The 23,529-nt window shown below is 43.9% G+C and overlaps 1 protein-coding gene across 1 annotated transcript in view; it reads right to left on the bottom strand.

Moving 5' to 3' along the window:
* LOC308141412 (rho-related GTP-binding protein RhoN-like) overlaps positions 1–19,947 on the bottom strand; it is a 33,731-nt gene extending 13,784 nt beyond the window's left edge. The window contains exons 1-2 of the mRNA XM_080511570.1: positions 19,650–19,947; positions 19,227–19,314 (exon numbers count right to left, since the gene is read on the bottom strand). Of these exons, the coding sequence (XP_080367696.1) occupies positions 19,227–19,314; positions 19,650–19,751 (190 nt within the window). The 5' untranslated portion in view covers positions 19,752–19,947. The remainder of the gene's footprint in view (positions 1–19,226; positions 19,315–19,649) is intronic.
* Between the last annotated feature and the right edge of the window lie 3,582 nt (positions 19,948–23,529).

The following is a 23,529-nucleotide window of genomic DNA, read 5'->3' as shown; positions in this document are numbered from 1 at the left end:
CTGAGGGTACAGAGATGGAGTGCTGGTTCCGCTTGCAGTTTCTCGTCACCTTGAGCTACTCTCTTTTATAATCACACACACACACACACACACTCATTCCACTGGGGCAACAGCTACGATTTATTTCATCTCCTGTTGTTTGATCTCCGGCTCTGTCCGAGAGCTCGGGTTCACGCTGCACTTTGCTTTCAGCGAAAGCTCTGCTTCTCTGTCACTCACTTCCTCCCCTTGATTCATGCGCCGTTCAGCCACAACATTAAAACCACTGACAGATGAAGCGAATGACACTGTCACTTGTCAAGGAACGTGATTGCTTTAGACCTCAGTATGAAGTTGGAAATAGAAAAGAAATGTAAAGATCTGAGCGAGTGTGACAAGAGGAAGCATTTGACGACTCCATGGTAATAATAGCCTTTTCAAATGACAGCTTTTTCTGTTGCACAGTCACATCGACCCAAAATTGGTTGAGGAAGAACAACTGGTGAACGACTAATGTTCTAGAGTCATTGGACCTGCTCTATTAAAATGGCTATTAAAATGTGTGTGTGTATGTGTGTGTGTATATATATGCTGATTTTTGGTGGATAACTTCCTCCACCATGTTGTCCTTGCTATCTAATGCAATCTATCTTCTGCATGTGGCCTCTCAGCTCTCCACCCAATCGGTTATTAGCAAACTGTTAATCTTGGTTGATTACTTGCAAAACATCCAAACTGAAAGCGCGCCCTTAATGCAGAATCTTACTCATCTCGGTCATCGACGCTTGTGTCGTGAAGAAAGGGAGTCTTGTGGTTCTCTGATGGAGGATCACGCTGAAAATATCAAAACTGAGGAAGGAACAGAGGAAGAGTAGAAGGTGACCGACTTAATGAATCATGTATTTCACATTACAAAGAAGGCCAGGTGTATATGGGTAATTTAATATAATGTGGCTTCTAGCTCAACATGTCCCACCTGTATGCACACTGACGCATTGAAATCCCCCTCGCTGAAAGCAGTAAAGGGAGTAAAAGTATATTTACGACTGAGAGTTACCTTTCCCCCAATGTGGAAAATTTCTCTCTAATCGAAACTTTGCAGGAGGTGCTGCCCTCACAAAACGACACCTTCGGGGTTCTTGGGAAATCCGAGAATCGACAGGTCAGACAGGTCGTGGTGGCAAGAAGAGAATCTATGACACTCTGCAGACGTTTCTAGGAAGGTGTGAAGCGACACTGCCGAGTTTGTTTTGAAGGCGAAAGGTTGCTCACTGGCTTGTTTCATACTTCTGCTCTCGTCACTCACTTTGCACAGCGAGGTGTGTAACCACATTTCACCCTCCGATTCCTGCTGCTTTAGCATGATATTCTTGTTAATGGTTACTGGGATCGACAGACAATAAAAGGCATATTGCATGTAAATGGATCTATTGATCATTTAATTTAGTCTTCATCTATAGTCTGCAACTGTTGTTCCCATTCCACTTACAATGGATTAAGTTAAAAACAAAACAAAAATTTAAAGTGTGTTTCTGGCACTTCCTCTAAGTCCTTCTCAAAAATGAAATGTGATCGCAGCAGACGGAGATATGATGTCCGCCAGCTGGCCCGGAAACACAGAAATGACCACAGACCGGCGTGTCAGTCTACAACTACAACCCTCCAAGCCCCTTGAAGACTCCATACCGGCAGCACCAGCACAACCACGCCTTTTTTTTTTTTTTTCTGTTTCTGTGTTTCTTCAGGCACACCAGGACCGTTAACATCTCTTCAAATCAGCAGCGACAGACTGTTTGGACAAGATCCACCAAATAACTCAGATCAAACAGACAGAGGAGGGTCAAAGACGGGAGCAGGAGCAGCTCACATATTCATTTAACTCAGATTGAAGGCGCAAACAAAGAAATGAGGACAAATGAATGAGGGGATTGTGAGAATATTAAAGGATGATCAAACTGTTGCATGGAAATACAGGTAAAAGACGACAATAAGCTTGAATCAGATATAAATAATTGACTATACTGTGGTGCGCTAAGAGACTGTGCATGACCTTTAACTTAACAGTGTTTTTTTTTACAGACCTCTTTAATGATTTAGGAACTCGACCAGTCATGTTGATGGTATCAGGTCATCTTCACATTATCTCTATGTCGCTGGTTTTCAGTGGTCGGGATGCCGGGAGCTTCAGGGAGATGCCTTTTTCACAGAATGATGAGGAAAAACATAAGTGGAGAGGAAAACTGTCACGTAAATATTTTTCTTGAAACAGATGTCGTGAAGATGTAAAAAAGTAAATGGATGATTTGATCATCAGCAATGTTTTGAATGAATGTACTACACCAGCAACCTGGAGTCCTTTCATAAGATTATACAACATCTTGTCTTGTTTATATATTATTTGTGAACACAGTCTTTTGTCAAGACGACTTTTAAGTCTCGTAAAAGCACGGCTTTTCAAAGAGGCACAACTAATATGGTTCAAAAGTCAGAAAAAAAGCCAAAGAAAATAGATTTTCAAAAGAAAGCCCTGGGATTTCTAAAGAAAAAACACAGAAATGGTTGGAAAAAAAAAAAAGAGCCAAAACAGCTGAAGATTTGAAAACAAAACACTGAAAAACCACAAAAATCAGGTACACAAACAGTTGAAAATTAAATGTTTACCATCCTTGAAATTGAAACTTAATAAATGCAACATAAGACACAGTTTATGTTCAGACATCAAAAATAGATATGAAACTTTAAGAGCCGTGTTTTGGCCTCATTTGAAAGGTTAAACATGTTTTGCGGCTCCAGTTAAATTTGATTTGGTGGAAAGTTAAAAAAAACAAACACAAAAAAAAGGCTTTTTTTAGTCATAAAGGTTGCAGTTGTCTGGACTTGATGAGCGCGGCAGATCACAATCTCTCTTTCTTTTTAATGGTAAATGGAATTTTACTGACAGAACACATCGAACTGCTACAGCAGTCTCAACGCACTCAGTCACCTTCACTGATTCACTTTCATACAAATGCCATGCAGAATGAATCACCTCCCGGCATTTCTCTTTCTGTTAGTCAGCCTCGTTATGATCCCCACCGTTGGCCAAGAAAACCAACAGCCAAGACGCGAGACATTGAGTTTAGTGTTAAAGAGCATTTCTGGGTTCTCCTCCATGTTTGATGTGCACGGTGCCCCACAGGTGCCCTACTTCTTTGACCACTGGCTGATTCCCATGCCGCGGTCAATTCTGCTCTGAAAAGCCTCAAAGGACACCACACACACACACACACACACACACACACACACACACACACACACACACACACACACACACACACACACACACACACACACACGCACACACACACAGGTGTTCATATTCATCTTTCTGCTACTTTTCGCTTCAAAAAAAAAGTTGGGGGGGGGGGTGGTTGGAGTTCACATCCTTTATTTCCGCCGCTTTACATCGTTCGTTCTCAAACTCTCTTTTTGAAACTTGTAGGCCCACTTGAAGGTTTTCATTCAAACTTGTAATATCACTGACAGCCAGTTTTCGGATTTAGGGTTTGGTCAGTAGCTGCAGAGGAGTCGTGTGAAAGTTTAAAAAAATAAAATAAAATAAGAAGACATCGTCTGCTCAATGGACTCCAGTTCCTCCAGTGCATAACCATCCAAACACATCCCTATCACGGTGCTATCCATACCCAGGCCCCACTCTGCAGACCCCCAGGGACCCCCCCCAGGGGAGACGTGGCACAACTTCAAGTGCAATTTCACTTCCACAAAAGCCGCCGCCGTGGCAGCGAGGACGGCGGTGGATCTTGTTTATAAATAAAGTCATCCATAAATGATGGGATCTGTCGAGTGTGTGTGAGGGGGAGTGCAGGTGGGGGGGGGGGGGGGGGGGCGGACGGAGGTGAAACTCAGCCCCTCTCTGCCTGTATCCCCTTACGCTCGGATGGGTAGCAGACGGATGCTGAGGGGGTTTTGCTCCTGTGGAGGTGGTGGTGGTGACGGGGGGGTTGGGGGTGGGGGGTGGGGGGTGGGGGGGGGGGGGGGTGGTGAAGCTCTGGGAGCAGCAGAACTAGTCAATGTGGCTGTTTGAAGTGAGCTGATCAAAGCTGGTGCTGCACCGGGTGCTGTTGCAGTCGGAGGAGGGAGCCGCCGTTCCCCTGGTGGGCTTCCTGTCGTCTGCCCCGGCGACGACATGAAGAACTCGCCGCCGCTCAATACGAAGAAACGGCTGGTTTAGCGTCAGGCTGGATTAGTTTGTGTCTCGGCTCTGAGGGGGAAGTTTTATGTTACTGTGATCACACAACTGCAGCTTGGAAGTTTGCCTCTTCGAGACTGAATTGATGAAAATGCATTTTTTGCTGGTTTTTATAGCAAACTAAATAAGTATGTTGTTTAAAATAAACCCCAGTGAAAATGACTAAAGGCATTTATTGTGACTTGCAACTCAAAATCAATGACATTAGACACAAAGCAATTATCTACTTTTGTATTTACAATTACATTTTCACAGGCTGTGGTCCCGAAGTCCTGGAAAAATCCAAGAGATTTCACCTGCATATTCGACAGTCCTTCCCGATAAAAAAAGGGCCTAAAAATTCTTTCGCAAAAGTGAGAGGACGTGGCCGTGGCGGCCTGCCCAAAACCTGACGGGTCGCCATGAAACAGGAAGTGATGTGTGACTCTTCATTCTGCAATCAAACTTTACGTGTGTGATCACTTCCTGAATACCACACACCAGTATACAGTCACAGTGAGAGCGGACAGGACAGGAAGTGCTGCGGAGCTCACATGTACACGCTTCAGTCTGCCTCATTCTTTGCATGTACGATCACAGACGGCCCTCATGACACCAAAATACACTGCAGCGCCACCTGGGGGGGACATGATTCCAATCGCTGACTAGCAAGGACACGAGGAGCCGCTCAGAGATGTTTGCAGCTTTAACGGTGTTTGTATTTCAGTTTCAACCCCTCACATACAATCCATGGTGTCAGCTGCCTCACACTTGTGCCCTCACACCACTGGGACAAACGTGGGGATCAAGGATTTACCAGAGGACACTCAGGAACGCTGAGATGAGGAATCGACCCACCAACGAGCTGCGCTTTACCGGCTGAGCCACGTTCAGTCTAATGAGAAAGGATTAAACACGAAGGAGTCAGGTTCTGATCAAAAGCCCTGGAAGCCTTTTGAAGTGAACACACAGCTCGGTCCAAAAGAATTTAAATAAAAACACGACGCATATTCTGGACGCGCCAGCACGTTGAAGATAATTGCAAGGACATTCACAAATGTTTTTGGGAAAATTTCAATTTCAAAACTTTCAATTTTATCTCAGGGGATCTTGGTGTAACCTCCTGGCTCCATCTCACTGGGCAGAAACAAGTCACATCTAAAAAAGCACAAATAAAATGACAAATGATAAAATTATCAGGAATTTTCACCTGAAATCCCTCTGAAGTTACAATCAAATGTTGCAAGAATTTCACATGAACTCCTGAAAAACTATCATGATCTTTGCTGATTCTGCATTCTTTTGACAGGGTGCCCAAGCTGCTGTATGAAGACCAGATTGACATCGTTATGCCTTATTTCTTTCCAGTCCTGCAAACTTTAATAACAACAGTGAAGCTAGTGTGAAAGATAATAAATAAATCCTCGACATTCAACCGAAACATTTGCAAGGAGATCGTGAACTCCTGCAAAATGCTTTTAAAGATTATTCTGGAAACCCTTGGAGGTTTGCAATTTGTCACGGACCAATGAGGTACGGCGTTAAAAAATACAATTGTAAACCGATTTATCTAATATATGTGCATTTTCTCTATTTATCTATTTATGTGTGGGTTGAAAATGTCTCCTCGAGTACTTCTGTGTGTATTTATTCTGTCTGATAGAGATCTGACTCCATAAAGCACCACAACTCTTTCATAAATATTGTGAACAGAGCACACGGTGCGAGAGCAGGACGGCGCTGTTTGATAAGCGAAGCCACTGCTGTGATATGAATTTAGCAGACGATGTCCTTGTGAAATATAACCTGTGGCCAGATCAGGTCTGCTGCAGTCACTTCCCCGAGGAAAATGTGCTCTAATCAAAGTGTTTAATCAGATATTTATAACAAAACAAAACACTTAACATTTAAAGTGTGAATGCTCTGCCGTTATTTATGAACAATAACTTCCTGCTGTGTTGGTGAAGTCTTCTGCATTGTGCTGTAGATCAAATTACTTCAGGTCATCGACGACAGGCCTCACAATTACGCCACGTTTTCCCCTTCTCTTAATAGAACAAAGAACTGCATTAAATCCTCAAAAGGACCGTTTTATATTGCCACGACCCTCTGTATAGATGTTGCCGTGCGTGCAGGGTGTAGCTGGAAGCTGCAGTCGCTCATAAATGTGACACAGTTGGCATTTGTGCGTCTGTTTCCCCGAGGACCGAGTAGGTCAGGTCCCAGGGGCGCCGCCGGCAACCCTCACTCGCAGCACAAAGCCTCGGAGGGTGGGGTAGTGGTGGGTGGGGGGCGGCGGAGGCACAGATGAATACTTTTCCTTCTGCGAACTCCTTCTGTCTTCTTCTTTTCTTTTTTTTTTACCCCCAAGTTTGAATGCTTGCTGCTCTTGTCACCCCCTCCAATCAGTCCCTTAGCCGATTAGACGGGGGCAGCAGATGCACTGTCCAGCCTCATTGTGCCCCCGAGCACCGACCCCAGCGCCCTCGACAGCCCCCGTCACGCCTCCAGTCACCCGGGGGACAATGGGGGGGGTCAGCAGGTCAGGGCAGGAGGGATTGTCGTACACCCGACCCTACACATGCCCACACATGACGACACCAATTCATCAACTAGTTGAGCTTTTTTTTTTTTTCAGATGCAAAGTTAATACGGCTAAATCTCATATGATGAATTTTCGTAACATTAAACGTGTGTCAAATGACAATATAAAAACAGCAGGGAAAGTTAAACTGATGAAATCTCACGCTTAACACATTTAACGAGCATCAAGTCCCGGCATGGGAATCGAGAGCCGGTTCTTGCTCAGAACCGGTTCCCAGTGTTTCAATTCCTTGGAATCAACAACCAAATTTGCTAATTACAGTTCCCTTATCGATTCCAGAAGGAGCAAATAACGTCAACCACGCATGTTGTCTGTGGCGACGTCATAAGATAAGGTAAGACATCGATAAGAGAATCGATAAAAGAACCGAATCATTAAGCAGAATAAGGGAAAAAAAGGAATCAGAATCGTAAAAATTTTTATCAATTCACCTCCCTTAATCAACTCAATGTAGCCAATCAGTAAACAAGAAAGAAAAAAAGAACAAAAAAGAAGTGAAACACACACACATTTTATTTTATTAATTAATTTCTTCTGGAGTGGCAGAGGAGAACAATATCTTGTAAAAGCTCCTTTCAAAAAGACAAAGTCAAACTAAATTATACACAAACAAGAGCAAGAAAAGAAAAAAAAAAGTTTCCAGATCCCCCCCCCCCTCAGATTTACTGGAAGCTTCCATGACCTAGTGTCTCTCCATAGTGAACATTTCAACAAAATGTTATTACCTTCTTGGTGGACGAAATAAAACTTCCTAAATATCTTAACTTTATCTTTATCGGATAAAGAAAAGCCCAGCCTGGAACTTGAAATTCTGACTTTAAGGGTCTTTTAAAAAACTCTTCCCCTTCAACTCACAATTCCTGGTTCAAAGTTCAACTGGGAAGCAAGGCAATAAGAGAATGACACCGGGAATTACATCTTCCCCGTCGGTAGAAAAATATGTTGGCGAACGAAAGAGGAAGTGGTTTGACCTTCACGGGTTCTGAGAAGGTGTTAAGGGAGGAACCAAAGCTTATCTCATCGCTTCTCGCACGCCGGTACGTATCTTTAAGCACAGCTTGTATTTCACCCGCTGAACTGCGAAGGAAGATTTGAAACAACTCGGGAGCAACTCGTCTCCTCTTGCAGCAAGGGGTTTTTTTTTTTATCAAAATAGCTTCACAAACTTTTCACTCGCTTTCAGTTTGATCCCTCTGAATTTTGTCTCCTGAGGTTTGACGGTGAATTTTACCGACAACGTCCTGTTGGAAATGGCATTGAAGCAGAGAGAGCTCATGCAGAGCAATCGCGACGAAGCCTTCGTATTGTTTCTTGTGATTTGAGTGCATTTGAACAACCAGACTAATCTGAGTTATTATTAAAGTTAAAGCTGTGGGAGGTTAAATTGTCAAATAGTGGCATTTAAATAAACACGCTTCGACTGAGCTTCGTCACCATGAACACCAATATATATATTTTTCTATCCATTCCTCACTGTTTCCATCTCTTTATATACTTGCTTAAACAGTACAAACTCTCCATTTCATCCTTTTATTCTTGCTCAGTCGTTATAACAAGCAAAGTTTAGAGTTGGTGGCAAGTTTTCTAATCTGAGTCGGCGTGAGCTCGTCGGGGCTCGTTTTCTTTACGACAGCAGGAATAAAAGACTCTTAATTCTGTCCGGTCGACTCTCGCTCCCCAACAACTTCTCACTCTTGGCTCCTACAATGGCACATTAAAGCAAGTAAAAGCCACACGGCGCCTATCAGCGGCGTGCAGCAGCGGTTCGGCGGTGGACACGCCACTTAAGCAGATTACGCGCTTCTACCCAGGCGCTCGGCGGTAAGACGGCAGTACGCGGAGGCCGAGAAGGAACGTGGTGCTGGTTCTCCACTCCAGCGCCGACTGTGGCGGGAGGGGAAGAGAAACGGCGGGCCGGATTCTCGGGGGGGGGGGGGGGGGGGGGGGCTCCCAGAAGAGCTCGTTTGAATTGTTTACGAGCGGGTGGAGGCGCCGGGCCTACCTGACGTGATGTGTGTGCCTGGAATGGACGGAGAAGGAGGATGTGTTGATCACAGATATTCCGCGTGGTTAATTACAGCGTGTGCGCCGTGTCAACGTGCCCGGCCGGTTTGCATGTGGCCCTTGTGCACATCCCCCTGCTTAACATAGTCCCGGTGACCCCGGCGCGGCCGCCTCGACAAATGGCCTATCAGAGATGAAGGAAAATCAGCGGCGGGGAAAGAAAATAACGAGGCCACGAACACAAGCGCCGAGATACCTGACAACCCGCCTCCATACCGGCTATAATACCCTCTCATCTGCCGTTTATTTATGCTTCCCGCAGTTTTTCTCCGCTCCACTTTCTTTTGTTTCTCCATCTTCTCGCGCAGCCACTGTAATGTAGCAGAAGCCATTTCAATTTTCGGGCACGTTGACTCTTTGTCATCAGTGTGGAAATGCGCTTCACAACGCTGCCACTCGCCTGCTTCAAGAGCCGAGGCATCCGGCCCCACTTCCCCGCCGCCCTATTTCCATATAACGTCACTAAAAGACACTCGCCGCCGCAGCGTGTGCGAAGTCAGAGAAGGAAAAGATGTTGGTGTATTTCTGACAGGTGAGAGTGGGCTGCACATTGCGGGACAAGTTTGCATGTCGTCAGCTTTGCATGCATGTATATCCTCCGTGTACTCTGGTGCCTCACATGGGACTTTGTGTTTGTGACGCACTAATGACTTGTGCAAATTACCTTCGCCCTCAGTCAACAGGAATCGCCTCCAGAGGATTGTAACGTTGAACAGGGGGAAGTGGTTATAGAATATTATATAATATTGCAATGGATACAAACACTTCTCCAAATGTTTTCATGTCTTGTGCTTGAAACGGGAGCAAATTGCTCAAATTGGAGTGACGGTGCCTTGTACGGCTGCAGCCTCCGATGGTGAATGGGTGAATGTGATGAACTCATGTAAAGCACTTTGGGGCTGCTCGCACAGCTATAAAGCGCCATATAAGTGAAATCCATTTTACCATTTGATTTCTGAAAATTCGGTGTAATCCCCGGGATTACCAGCCTGGCAGAGAGGCTGCAGGCTCGTCCCAAACTCCACGCGCCAAGAGGATGACCTGCAGGGAGAGCTGCTGAAGATTCTCTTATCAAGCTTGTAAAGCCTGTAAGGATAGAACGGTACCCCCCACCCCCCCACCCCACCCCACACCCCCCAATGCTTCAGCTCATGCTTCAGCTCACAGATTGGAAAAGGAAACTTCCATTAAATTTGCATAGAGGGTTCTTCCTTTCACCAACACAATGCACGCCGCGACACCCGCCGTGTCTTTCCACGCGTCATCAAAAAGCCTCCGACCCCGTCAGTCGCTCTCTGGGGCTGCATGACAGCCCAGAGACACTTTGCACAAACACGTTTCAATTGATTTCTACCTCGTTCGCCCTATTAGTGCCAAACAGGCGCCGCAGTCGAGGCCGAGGGAAATGAAAATAGTGGTTATTAAGCAGACAGGGGTTGTAATTATTACAAAGTGATCTGCGCTAATTCATCCAACCAAGATGTTTTACTCAGAATCTTTAAGTGATTCGTCAACTGGTAAACAACTGTGGCGCTCAAAGGAAACTAATCAAAACATCATCAAAAGTCCTGATTCTCCCTCTGTTGTCCACAAATGTTCAAATCCATCTTGTTGTCACAGTCTGGAACAATTATGACAAATTATCCATGAAGAAAAATCATGATCTTTTTAGGGTTTTTTTTAACAATCAAAATCTATTAAAAGAAAAGAAATGTGGGTGTAACATAGTTCCAGGATAATTTAACACTGTGAGAAGAAAAACAAAGTATATTTATGTTTATCTAGTGAAAAGTATCTTCTCAAATATGACTTTGTTGGATAAACGTACTGGCTTATGGACTCTACTTCCTGAAATCAGGTGAAACGCTAAAGATATCAGTGAGGTCATACATATCACTTCTTAAAACAAAGTGTTTTGTATCATGGAAGTACTTATTGTTTCTGCGACTCAATTAAAAATACATTTTCACGTGCTTTGTGAAACTCAAAATAAGTCATTTATGACGACAATAAAACCCTGTTAAAAGTCTGTCGGTCAGGTTTTGAGTCCAAATATGGTGTTAAACCACTGAACTTGGAGCTCACGTTTTCTGTCAGACTGGGAAATTCCCACTTGAGAAAGTGGGAAGTTTCACACAGATTTCGGGAAAGTTTAGAAATGTTCTCACACCGTTTACAAATCCCCACGACCCATCTCACCACTGAAACCGACTTTAGGCTCTTAAGTTACAGTATCGACTGTATAATAAATATACTGTACTTCCTGAACTTCATCTCTGCTGCTGATGTCAGACTAAAGCAGCTGTTGTTGCCATGACGCGTCTCCAGATTTGGGAAATGGGAACCTCCAACTGGTAACGATCCCAGTTCCCAGTTGGGGGAACATTCTGAGACACAATCTCACTCCGGGGAGGTTCGTCATGTTGATTTCAGAGTCACTGCCAGATGTTGTGGTAAACATCCTCGTCACACCTAATAGTCACCTTGTTATGCTTTGCTTTGCCGAGGAACATCGGCAATTTAAAGGCTCCGGCTGCGTGCTGACATTTCCCACTATGATCTACCGTCTAAACAAAGCAATTTCAAATCATGCAGCAATGAAAGTAACCATTAAGGATAAACTGGTGGGGGAACGCTTCAATATGTGTGTGTTGCTATGTGTTGGCCTAATTGGACAGAGACAAAGAGCAATTTCCACTTACAGTATTTCACCAACCATGCGCTTATCTTCTGTTTGCTCATTACCCGAAACTATCATGCGGGCATTGTTTCTGTGGTGGTGGTGGTGGTGGGGGGGGGGGGGGGGGGGGGGGTCTTTCCAGCCCGGTATGCATCATCAAAACAGGTTTGGTTGAGGCGGTTGTCGCCCCGGGCGGGTTAGGAAGAGAGGAGTGGGAGCAACTTTCAGGGGCCGAGGCCCGACGTGTACACTGGGGCCTGTAAACAGCAGTTGAAAAAGGACGTCGTCATCCTCCCTTCAGGATCCTGACAAAAGATAAACAATTGCAGGGATATTTACAACTGCATCAGCTGCTTTCCGCCGAGAACAATCGCCTTAACAACAAGCTAAATTTAGCATCTGGGAGAAAAAAAACAAAAAAAAATGTCATTACTGTGATACTAGAAAGAGGCACAAGCCTCGCTACTCAGATCATATTCGGTTTAATAGCACTTCCTGTACATCCTGCAGCTCCAGTGAGCCGGAGCTTCGAGGGCCAATAAAGGCCGTCTCCTAATTTCTTTTCCGCCGTGCGTTGTCGTTCACCCCGATGCCCATTAAGGATCGATCAAGCGGAACGTGTTGAGGAACGGAAAGCCCACTGAACCCGGCGTGTTTTCACAGGCCGCTGGAAGCCCTGCCGGTCGGCTGCGTCCAGAGAGCCCGTTTTAGAGAGCATAAAGACACCAGGAATGCTGTGAAGTCGCTGAGAGATGAGCGAGACAGTGGCCACGCACTCGGACGTCAAAAACAATCACACCTCTCTCGATGAAAACTCAAGAAGGCTTCACACACACACACACACACACACACACACACACACACACACACACACACACACACACACACACACACACACACACACACACACACACACACACACACACAAAAGAACTGATGAGAAAAACACTCCTTTTACGTGAAGGAAATCCTCCCAGACACATCCAGTCAAATGTGTTTATCCTCTCGATCACTGAGCGGCACAACAGTGATCCAAAACTATCGCCAGTTTAAAAAAGGCTTTTCTATATTTCCTGTTAGGAACACCCGGTGTCAGGCAGGGCTGGTGGAGGGAAAAGCAAGCGATGCGTTTCATGTTCCCAGCAGCAACACCACTTTGTTTGGAAATAAATAAAGTTGTGGGAGGTGAGAGGGGAGGGGAGGCGGGAGCCGGGCTCTGTGGATCACACGGGGGATGAAAGTCAAACAGAAACTCACTTTTCATCCACAGGAAAAAGAGTAAAGGCAGGCAGGTAATCTCCGGGAAGAGTGCGTTTAGAAACGTGCTACGGCGGGGGTGATTAGCACGAGCAGATATCAGCAGAAGAAGAAAGGAAAACATTTGCCCACTCCGGCATGACAAAACACGACGCAAGAGGTCCGGGGGGGGGGGGGTTTATGTGAGAACCAGGTCGGGAACAGAGACGTGAATGTACTGCTGGAGGAAGTTTGGGGAAACCCGAGCTGTCATTACGCCGCCCTCTTAGAGGGTTATATTATTCCCAGGCCGAGGCTACAGGGAGTCTTTCCCAGCCATCGTGGCCATATTGCGAAACGAGGATGAGCTGCATTAATGCCTCGGGCTCAGTAAAAAAAAAACAGACTGGCTCCTGAGCATCACTGCAAACAAACAGCAGCAGGCCTCAGACCAGCATCGCAGAGCTGCAATGACCACTTGAACAGGGAGTTACATTACATTACATTGCCCACCATTACTAGAGGTGGGAAGTAACAAAGTACAAATACATGTACTTGTACATTCATGACTCCATTCAGTTCTTTTTCACAGATTTAGAGTCACTTTATGCTGTTCATGCTTATTTCTTGTCTTATTTCACAGGTTTTACTTGTTCTCGTCACATTCATCGTGTCATATTTGAGCAAAATCCATAAAATAAATCAGTTATAATAAATCAGTAAATCCAGTCTAGCCAGCTGGTTTTTTTTGTTTGTTTTTTTTTACATTAAATCAACGATTTGGTTCAAATATATGATAGAAATCCAAATCTAATGTGTGACAAACAAAGTTTTACAAACATTAGTTATAATGTGTGTATTCAAAGATTACAGATAACTCAAAAGAAAAGAAAAATCCCTTTTAATTGTTATTTTTGTACTGACATACATTTTAGAAGCTGTATATTCATGCATTAAAGGAGTCATCACTTGGTCTCAGACATCTGGAGTCCCTTAAATTGCCTTTAAATCAATTCTTAAACATTATTAGGAAAAGAAAATCAAAAATAGAGCTCGTTTTGACCATTTTTCATATTTCAAACTTCTTCTCAAGGGAACATAAGAGATTTTGACTGGTTATATTAGACGCATGTTGATTAGCTACAAGAACTGTCAATTATGGCGATTGCGTAGCGATAGCATAGCGATAGCATAGTGATAGCATAGCAATAGCATAATGGTCCTTTGCGCACGCAAAACATAAAAATAAATCGATTGTGGAGTCTCTGAGATTTATAATGAAATACGGGGACACAAGTTTAGACTAGCCACGTCAGCAGTTAGCAGTTAGCCGTTAACCGTGGGCTTTAACAAAGGTGGGTTTATGATATTAGCCCTCTTGTGTTGACGACAACACAGGAGCACAATCAAAATCTCTCGTTTTGTGTGGCGCCCCCTTGTGTATGATTCTGGTTTGAACAAAGAGAAAAAAGAAAAGAAAAAACACTTTCAAACTCCGGATTTTCAAGACAAGTTTCAACTTGAGGTCCAATATCCATGCAAGGGAAAATGTGAATTCTGTGTGACGACTCCTTTAAATGAAATAAATCAATATTTCTACTTTATTTCTCAAACAAGTGTCTGTACGCATACTTATTTAAGAATAGAAGCAGTTTGTTATCGCTGCTGCCTCCTGGATCTATACACACAGATAGTGTTTTTGCTCCTTTTACATTCCATTCAATCATTGATGTGATTTTCCAGAGGGTCACGAGCCGAGCGCCACTTCAGAATACAAAGTAGGGCTGAAAGTTGCCCTCTGCTTCCAGGAAGCTCCAGGACTTCCCCGCTCCGGTTTAATGCTTTTTAAATCACCCATTTGTTTTCAGGCGCAACAATACACGCACAAACGTACAGATTCGCACGCAGTAATGACCTCAATTAGATAAACAGCTCACCCTTGTTCTCGCACATCCGCCAACGAACCAGACCTGGTGGAGGAGGTGGAATTAATGAGCGCAAACTAATCAATGGCTGACTTCCTCGCTCAAATAGGGAATGCTGGGTGCTTTTTTTTTTTTTTTTTCATGGCAATACACATCTCATCATACCGGATAAATGTGAACTGGGCAAGTTGCTGAAAAAAAAAAAAAACTCTGGCCTCCAACAACAATCAATAATGTTTTGTGAGCGGAGGCAGGCCACAGCAGGCACCCCTCACCAGCAATTAGCAGCAAGACGATTGTTTACATGAAGACACACGGAGAGCAAGGAAACAGCTGGATGCGCGAGGTGGGAGAGAACGGCGGCGGGGAGAAAAAAATTGATTGATGCAAATGTCAGGTCAAAGTGAAAATCTCCAGCAGGCTGTGGCTTGTGCTGCAACAGAAAGGAACCAGCAGGTGCTGAGGGCTGAGCGAAGCAGCCGCCCTGCAGCCGCCCTACCGCACGGCTTTGGTAAAGACCAGGCGGATACAAGGTTCCTACATTTTGGACTCTCTGTTCCTTCCAAAAAGGTCAACGCTGCCAAGACCGCTTGGAGGCAACCCACAGATTGACTTCAGGTGCGAGTTTACTGGCAGCAAGGATCAACAACTTCTTTTATTATTTTTTTTTTTTTTAAACCTTTATTTTACACATTTTTTTTTATCTCTTTCACAAGCGTGACATGACCATTAGTAGAAGCCGTGGAAAAAAACACAAGAAAAACAAATACACCTACTTAATAATGCACAGTGAGTACTGAAGTTACTTTACTAGTTAGCAAAATAAAAAGCTTTATTTTTAATTGTCTTGAACTACTGCAGCTTTTGTGTAAAAAAAAAAAAAAAAAAATACCAGAAAGTACAAAAATAGAGCGTTGTTCACTGATACTAGCTCTTGGATGGAGCTGAATCCAGGCCAAAGGGTTTGTTGATTTGGAAGAAAAACATGCGATTGAAAAGGTTTATTTTGAAACTCTTCTAACTGAATCCCTGGAGGACGCGGCAGTAAAAGGCGGGCTCCTGCTAAACACCAAGAAGACGGCCGTCAACCCCGTTACCAAAGATGCGGACCGGACCTCCAGTCCACACCAGGGGAGGGTTTGGCTTCACATATCTGGGGTTGTACCCATCGTGGAGACCAAACAAGGACTTCCTGTCAAGAACGGGTCAAGTCTGGACTGCTTCCAACAAAACTACACAATATTTCAGAAATCTCCAATTCTATCAAGCTCTTCTTTAGAGCATTCTCCTCTGCGCTGCAGACACCCGGACAGTCCGTGAAAGAAATGGAGACACTTCTAACGTGAGCTCAGAGTCTCTCTGAGAAACGCTATTTTACGGCAAAGTTCCACCAATATCTAAAGCCCAGAGGAGAGCCGGCGTCTGACAGCGAAAGACTGAAATAGTTCTGACGTGCTCCTGCGGAGGCGACCTTGCTAAAAGAGAGGTCGCAGACCTTTTGACATGTCCAGACAGCGTGGCGAGAGACACTGGCCTGAACTTTTGAAGAGTTTCCATGTCGGAAAGAGCGAACCGGCACCAAGTTGTGGCTCGCATGGTGATCTCCACGGAAGACCAAAGACGAAGACTCTTGATGGACCCGAGGTCTTTCCACAGTGCAACACACACGCGCTTTTGAATCCGGGAGAATTTCATGTACTTCTAGTCAGAAGAGGCTCATTAAAGTCCACGTTATGTGTGCGCAACACGCGTCGCTGTCAAATTAGCGCCGCGCCGCAACAGGTAGTGGGAGGAAGACACTCCGTATTCCTGTCGAAGGATTTTCTCAGCAAATGTCAAGAAGTAAAAACCACAGCAGGCGTCTCTGACATCAGCTTTATGGAACACGCAGCCACTATTAATAAAGGCCGTCTGATACGTGTGCATCATATATCAGAGTTAATTGAAATAATAACTGTTAGGAGCTAACGCTAAAGTTGGTCCATGAGTGGGAAGCAGAGACAGAGCGTAACGTGACCAAAAAACGATGGAGTTTTATTCAATTTAATTACTACCGAGTTACTAATTCTCTAGCAGTAGTGGATTACTGCTGTTTTCTAAGTGATGTTTGGTTCCCAGCAGGTGTGAGTGAGTCCAGACAGCCCGGCCACTGAGCTTAAAAAGAAACGCAAGCATCAGAAAAATAGAAGCTGGAGGGGGAGAGAGAGTGAAGCAATGAGAAATTACACCCCAAAACAGGAACGGTGGGAGACGTGTTATTTTCTTTGGATGAAAGACTCCTGTTTTCTTTTCTTTTCTTTTTTTTCTTTTCTAATCCAAGTGTGGGCCAATTATTTTTCTTGTTGAGGGAAAATATGAACATCTGTGTTTGCTGTGAATCAGTGAATAATGCCACATTACACAAGGACCTCTGAGTGTACACACACACACACACACACACACACACACACCCACACACCCTGTGGGCTGGGTGACGTCATGTTTGTTGTGGGCTGGTCGGCTCCCGGGTGGAGATTAAAGTCTCACACTGCCAAAGGTGGTTTGTGGGTTTTAAAGACGGACAGAAGCAACAACATTCCCACAGCGTCGTTACCCTCCTTCAGCAGGGAGATAAGAAACTCCTCTCAGTCGTGGCCCCGGGGCCCCGGAGGACTCCGACCTCTGACTGACAGACTGGAGCACATTTACTCTCCGGGTCGAAGAAAAACAACATTCTTTCACTGACTGATCGCGTTACACACACACAAAAATGTTCTCCCAGAAAAGATAGTTTGATATTTTGGAATGTTTATTGCTTAAAAGCAATAAATACCTCTGGGGAAAAAAAAAAAAAGTCCCACGGTCCTACTGTGCTGCCGGTCAGATGTCGTGCCAGGCGCCTCGGGCCCGACGCCACCGTGACATGCAGAATCTCAGCGCGGTGGAATCCATCGGAGCTGACCAGGCTCTCTGGAGCCACACTCTCCAATACACCCTTCGGCCTGAACTACCCCCCCCCCCCCCCCCCCCCCCCCCCGAGAAAACTTGTTATTTCTCCCACTTTTACCAACATGTCAGCCACTGAATCAGAAATAAATACATAGTTTTTATGGTATTTTCTACAAAGGGGGGAAAGGTTTCATTAGAATATGTTTTATTTGACCATATTTCTTATCAATTATCAAACAAAGTAGTTAGTGATAGTTCTCATTACCAACGTGTCCAGATCCTTCATTACAGTAATCTGATTTCTTTTTGCCTGGAATATCCGCACTGTGCCTTTAAACTGACTGACGACACGACGTCCATCACTTCCAGCAGAAGGTTTGAAATGGACACAAGAGTAGTCTGCCTCTCTTTTTATCACATTTTGAATAATTAAGTTGTTTATTTGTTTTTTATGTTCATGAGCATAACCCAAATAAACAGACACATATTTCAAATAAAAAAAAAAAAACATCTTACGGGAATTTATAACATTTGGATCCACCAGACATAAACAATGATGTCTTATAATGTGAGAAAACTTTACAAGGATTCAATCAAAAACTAAGCAAAAAGCATGACAGTTGGTTTTCTTTGCCTTCTATACTAAACTAAGGATCATTTGTTTCCATAAAAAAGTATTTTTTTTTTAGAAGCGGCACTGGATTCCTGTGAGTGGGACAACAATACTTTGACCCTGACATGAGCGCCGGTTGTTATTTAGAGCATGTTGTTTAGATTCTGTGTTTCTCTCAGAGTCGGTCAGGCTTCATAAACACACATGAGATTTTCCACACAAGTGAAACTCTGAAACGAAAACGTGACGCGTGAATGTGGAGAAAAACAAAATGTGATGAATGAATTTCTTTCAGATCTGGGGGGAAAGTAGGGCAGCCAGCTGGGTAAACTCTGGAAATATAACTCTTTACATCAATCTTTAACAAAAACTAATAAATAAAAACCTACTGGGGGGGGGGACACGCCACTTTGTACAAAACTTTGCTTTTAGCAGCTTCCAAATGTGGCAAAAGGCAGAAAAAGAAAACAGTCAACGAACAGCCACATCCCTGAGAGTTACTGGTACCTTCAGGTCCATCCTTAACTATTCATGCCCCAAACTCTTTCTTCTGACCTGGAGTCAGTTTAGGGGAAGTGCCATACACACAGAGAGAGAGAGAGAGAGAGAGAGAGAGAGAGAGAGAGAGAGAGAGAGAGAGAGAGAGAGAGCAAACCTGGAAGGAACGCAAACACACCGAGAGTTCCTCACAAAGACAACAATCATAAATAGCAGACGCCTCTGGCTGAAATGAAAGAAGAAGTCTAAAAAAAACAAAAAAAAAACACAAACAAAAACAAAAGACGGGTGAATTTGTGGAGGTCAAAGCAATTTGTCAGTGGTGGGGAAGAGGAGAAGGGGGCAGTGTGAGGCGGTGCTCCCCTCGGCAGCAGGCCGGGGGAGAGAGAGAGAGAGGATTGATTTCACCTCAAGCCTCCGGAGAAGCCGCAGACTTTTCAGACTGAGGCGACATGAACCCGTCCTCTTACCTGAGGTGTCCCACATGTTCAGCTCGATCCGGTGCTTGTCGATCTCAAAGCTGGCGGTGTAGTTCTCGAACACCGTGGGCACGTAGTTCTGGAAGTGAGAGGCGCGTGTCAAGTCATGATCGTCTGCGTTGTGGATGGTGATGGTGTTGTGGACATTGTGGAGATGCTTTATTTCGCACAGCACTGTTTATGGCAGGTGAAAATAAAAAGCCTTAAAGTTTTATGGAGACATCAGCCGATAAAAAAAAAAGGCCATTATGGGGTTATTATGACAGTCCAGTCTGGATTTAACATTTCTGGGTGAAAGCAGGTGGATGTGACCCGCTGTAATGAGTTGAGCTCATAAACTCCAATTCTTCCAATCAATAAAAAAAAAAAAAAGCAGAAGACGGACTAGTAAGTTGAGACCGATGTCACACTCACCTCTGGGTAGCAGTCCTTGGCGAAGACGTGGAGGAGCGCCGTCTTCCCGCACTGAGTGTCCCCGACCACCACGATCTTACACCGGCTGCCGAGACTGTCCATGGTTTTTTTTAGTCCGTCAGTCGTACGTGGTTGACACGGGGATGGATCGCATCCAGCATCCGAGACGAGACGCGGCGGGATCGGAGGACGAAGAGAAATCTGAAGGGAGACATGCGGCGCGTCCGTGCGCTTTTTTCTTCTTCTTTTCTTTATTCTCCTTTTAAATCCAGATCCGGCTCGTGCGTCCGACGCTCTCCGGCTGCGCTCACACACTCTGAGAGACTGAGACTGGAAGCACAGGGCAGGATGCGCACACACACACACACACACACACACACACACACACACACACACACACACACACACACACACACACACACACACACACACACACACACACTTTGATGACTGGCCACGCCTGCCTTAATATTCATGTCTGAGGCAACAAAGCAGCTCCTATAGGAAATTAAAAGTGGATAAACCTTAAATTCTCCCTATTATGCATCATCCTTATAATAAATTCAATGAGTTAAAAAGAAACTCCAACACTGAATCAAGAAGCCAAAATTGTGCCGTTTTGGATTTAAAAGAAGAAGCACAGTTGCTTCCCGAAGTCTCATAACGCACTCGTTCATGAAGAAATAAGAACGTTTGTTAGTTGATAATGAGACACATGGAGATTTCTGGTTTCTGAAACATCTGTGATCTTGTAATGTCCACAATAACCGGTCTTTCTCAAATGGGTTTCTTCATGAATTCGGACTTTATGCGCCAGTTACTGACTCTCGTTACGGTAATTTTTTTTACAATTTTTATTTTATTCTTCATCTCGTAATTCACACGAAAATCCAAATAAGTAAAAAAAAATGGAGTCTGGACACTTTTCCGCAAGAAAACTAATAAGTCCTAATAAATTTTGTGGACTTTATTGAATTCAAATCTATTTAAAAGTTAGACAGCGTAAAGAATGACCTTAACATTTCATGTAAATCCAATTTTCTTCGAATTGAACTCACAAAAGTTCACAGATAAGTTTACATTTCGAGGGCAGACTACTTACTTTAAGTGAATCGAGATCAATATTTTCTAATTTCTCTCATGCATTTTAATTAGCATCAACTTTGTCTGATAATGAAATCTCACTCGTGAAACTCTTCTCCCCTTCACTTTTGGCAGAGCCGCGCACATTATGCCAGTTGACGGAGTGCCAGTTTGACCTTTTAATGGCGATACAATAAATGCATCCATCAAATTAAGGAGCTGCAGGTGACCGATCTGTCTTCATGGCTCCGGGAGTCCTTCTAGCAGTTAATATTCCCGGGAAGTGACGACCCCCCGCAGGGGGAGTACATGTTTTTTTTTTTTGTTTTTTTTTTATTATTATTTTGTGAATGATTAATGAAATGACGCAGCACCTAGTGCCAGGACAGGTTACCTCTGTTGACTCGTCTATTCTGTCCTGCAGGGCAACACTGACCCCTGGTGGACACTCGGGATATCACCTCACAATGAATTCGTATTACAGTATTTTCAATCGAATTTATTTATTAATCAATTAATTCTTAGATTAAACAAAGGAAAATATTATTGCATTACTAAGGAATCACAACCTCAAATTGGAGCGATTGGTTTGTGAAACAATAATAATTTGCACTTCTAAAATAGACGATAAACAAACGACATATGTTGATTGGAAGTAAGATATTTTACCATTTCTTGAAAGCTTTTGGTTTATTTTGAATTAGAGGGCGCCGGAACATCAGCAATGCGTAATTAAAAAAATTTTTTTTAAATGTTTGGGAAGAGTTTGACAACTGATATGTAAAAGTTCAGAGGTACAGTCTCAATGTGACAAAATAAAATTGGAGCAATTCAAATAAAAATCCTCATAGGAAATTAACTGAAGCCTGCAACATGAATGCAGAAATGTGTGTTTGTGTGTGACAATATTGGTTCATGAGCAAAATAGGCTTTTATTTAAAAAGAGTAAACTGTAAACTGTTATTAATTTAAAGTTGAAAAAGAAAATCTGTACAAATGTAAGTATTCCAATCAGATTTTATTTATATAGCGCCAGAGAAAGTACTTTTACAGGGGAAAAACCCAGCAATGAGCGAGTATAAGAGATGGTGGAGAGTAAAAACGTCTTTAAACAGGAAGAAATCTTTACTCAAGATCGTATGGCACTTCTAAAGTTACTTCATATGGGAAAACAAAAAACATTTTCGTCAAAAGAAAAAATGATTTTAGCTGAATTGTTCAAATAAACAGTTATAAGTGGAAAATACAAGCAGAAGTGGAAACAGAATTCTTTTTAACTTCCGTTATTTTACTGAAGTTTTTCTCAATTGCAAGAATAAAAACTGTTGTGAGCACTCAAGTGAAAGTACAACGCAGTTTTTCTCATAAACGACTCAAAGTATTAGTATTAGTATTAGTCTGCTCTTCCACCAGCAGGGGGCGTCGTGCTCTGCCCTGCTCGCTGTGCAGTGAATGAGTGACGCTGCTGATGGCTGGTTTCTGCTGATAGAAGCATTAATAACAAAAAATAATCCATTAAACCGGTGCACAGAGCAGAGATGCCAGATTCAGCAGCGGAGAGAATAATCAAGAAAACAGGGTTTAAACAAAAAAAAGTGCTTCGACGTCAAAGAGGCTTGGAAACACTGATTTAAAGAGAAAGCACTTCCTCTGAATTATCATAAAACCCGGTCACCTTTGTCTGATAGGAAAGTAAAGATGCTGAATAAACTTCCAGTAATAGAACACAAGTCAGAATCATAGGAAGGTATTCCATCGTGTGGTGAATTTGATTAATTCATCTTTTTTAATCTGAGATCTATTGCAAATCTCAATATTTGGCCAGATATAATGGAAAGCACACGCCTGGATGCCGGGTGGGGTTCATAATCATATTATTGCAGTTAGTGTTTTTATTCAGATATCTTGGTTTAGAGTGTATCGGACTTGTCAGCATTACATTTAGGTTCATTTAGGTTGGATATGTGACCTTAGTCAGGCTGTTCCACGTCTGATTCAGTGCAGTTAATTCAACAGAACCCAAAGTAGCTTCACTGATGCAAAACAATAACAAAACTGTCACAGTGTCAAATAATAAAGTTTAAACATATAGAAATATCATGTACACTTCCTGTTCTTGTGTGTGTGTGTGTGTGTATGCAGTGCTTTATCCCGGCTGACGTACTCCACCAGGCAGTATTACACACTCAGCAACCTACTTAGACGCCTTGCAGGCATCCAAACTACAGCAGGTGTCCAGGCAGAGCGTCTTTGTTCCTCCATCCCAGTCCTCCTCTCATTCAAACCTGCTACAGACACATTTCCACAACCTGTTCAGCTGCTGGATCAGGTTCTGACAGAGTTCTCTCGGCTCCACTGGGCAGTGGAACAGAGATGGCGTTTGCATCTCGCGTCCTATTTAATAATGTTTCTGGGCTCCGGCCTGGCGGTCCGGGTTCTTTCGCCCACTGTGCCTTATTGGTGGGTCACCAGGCCGGAGCCGTCAGGGCTCGTGTGGTGAAGGAGCCACTCTGTGGGCTGAATCCAAAGTGGATTGGAGCGGATCGGTGGGGAGGAACAGACGTCCCACTTGTAACTCTTTGCCCGTGTCAAAGCAGCACGTCGATAATGTCTGCATCCCATTTGGTTAAGATGCTGGGGAGGATATTGATTGAGACAAAGCTGACTGCGGTCTAGGAAATGCTGAGTGGCACTTTGCAGCCACAAGGTGTCTCACCACTCCTCTGGTGGCCACATCTCTATTTGAAGCTGGAGGCCAATAAGCTCTGGCGTCCATCCATTTACATACTTGAGGGTA

Source organism: Blennius ocellaris (genome assembly GCF_963422515.1).
Source record: "Blennius ocellaris genome assembly, chromosome: 16".
NCBI lineage: Eukaryota > Metazoa > Chordata > Actinopteri > Blenniiformes > Blenniidae > Blennius > Blennius ocellaris.
This window is presented reverse-complemented; position numbering and strand designations above follow the sequence as displayed.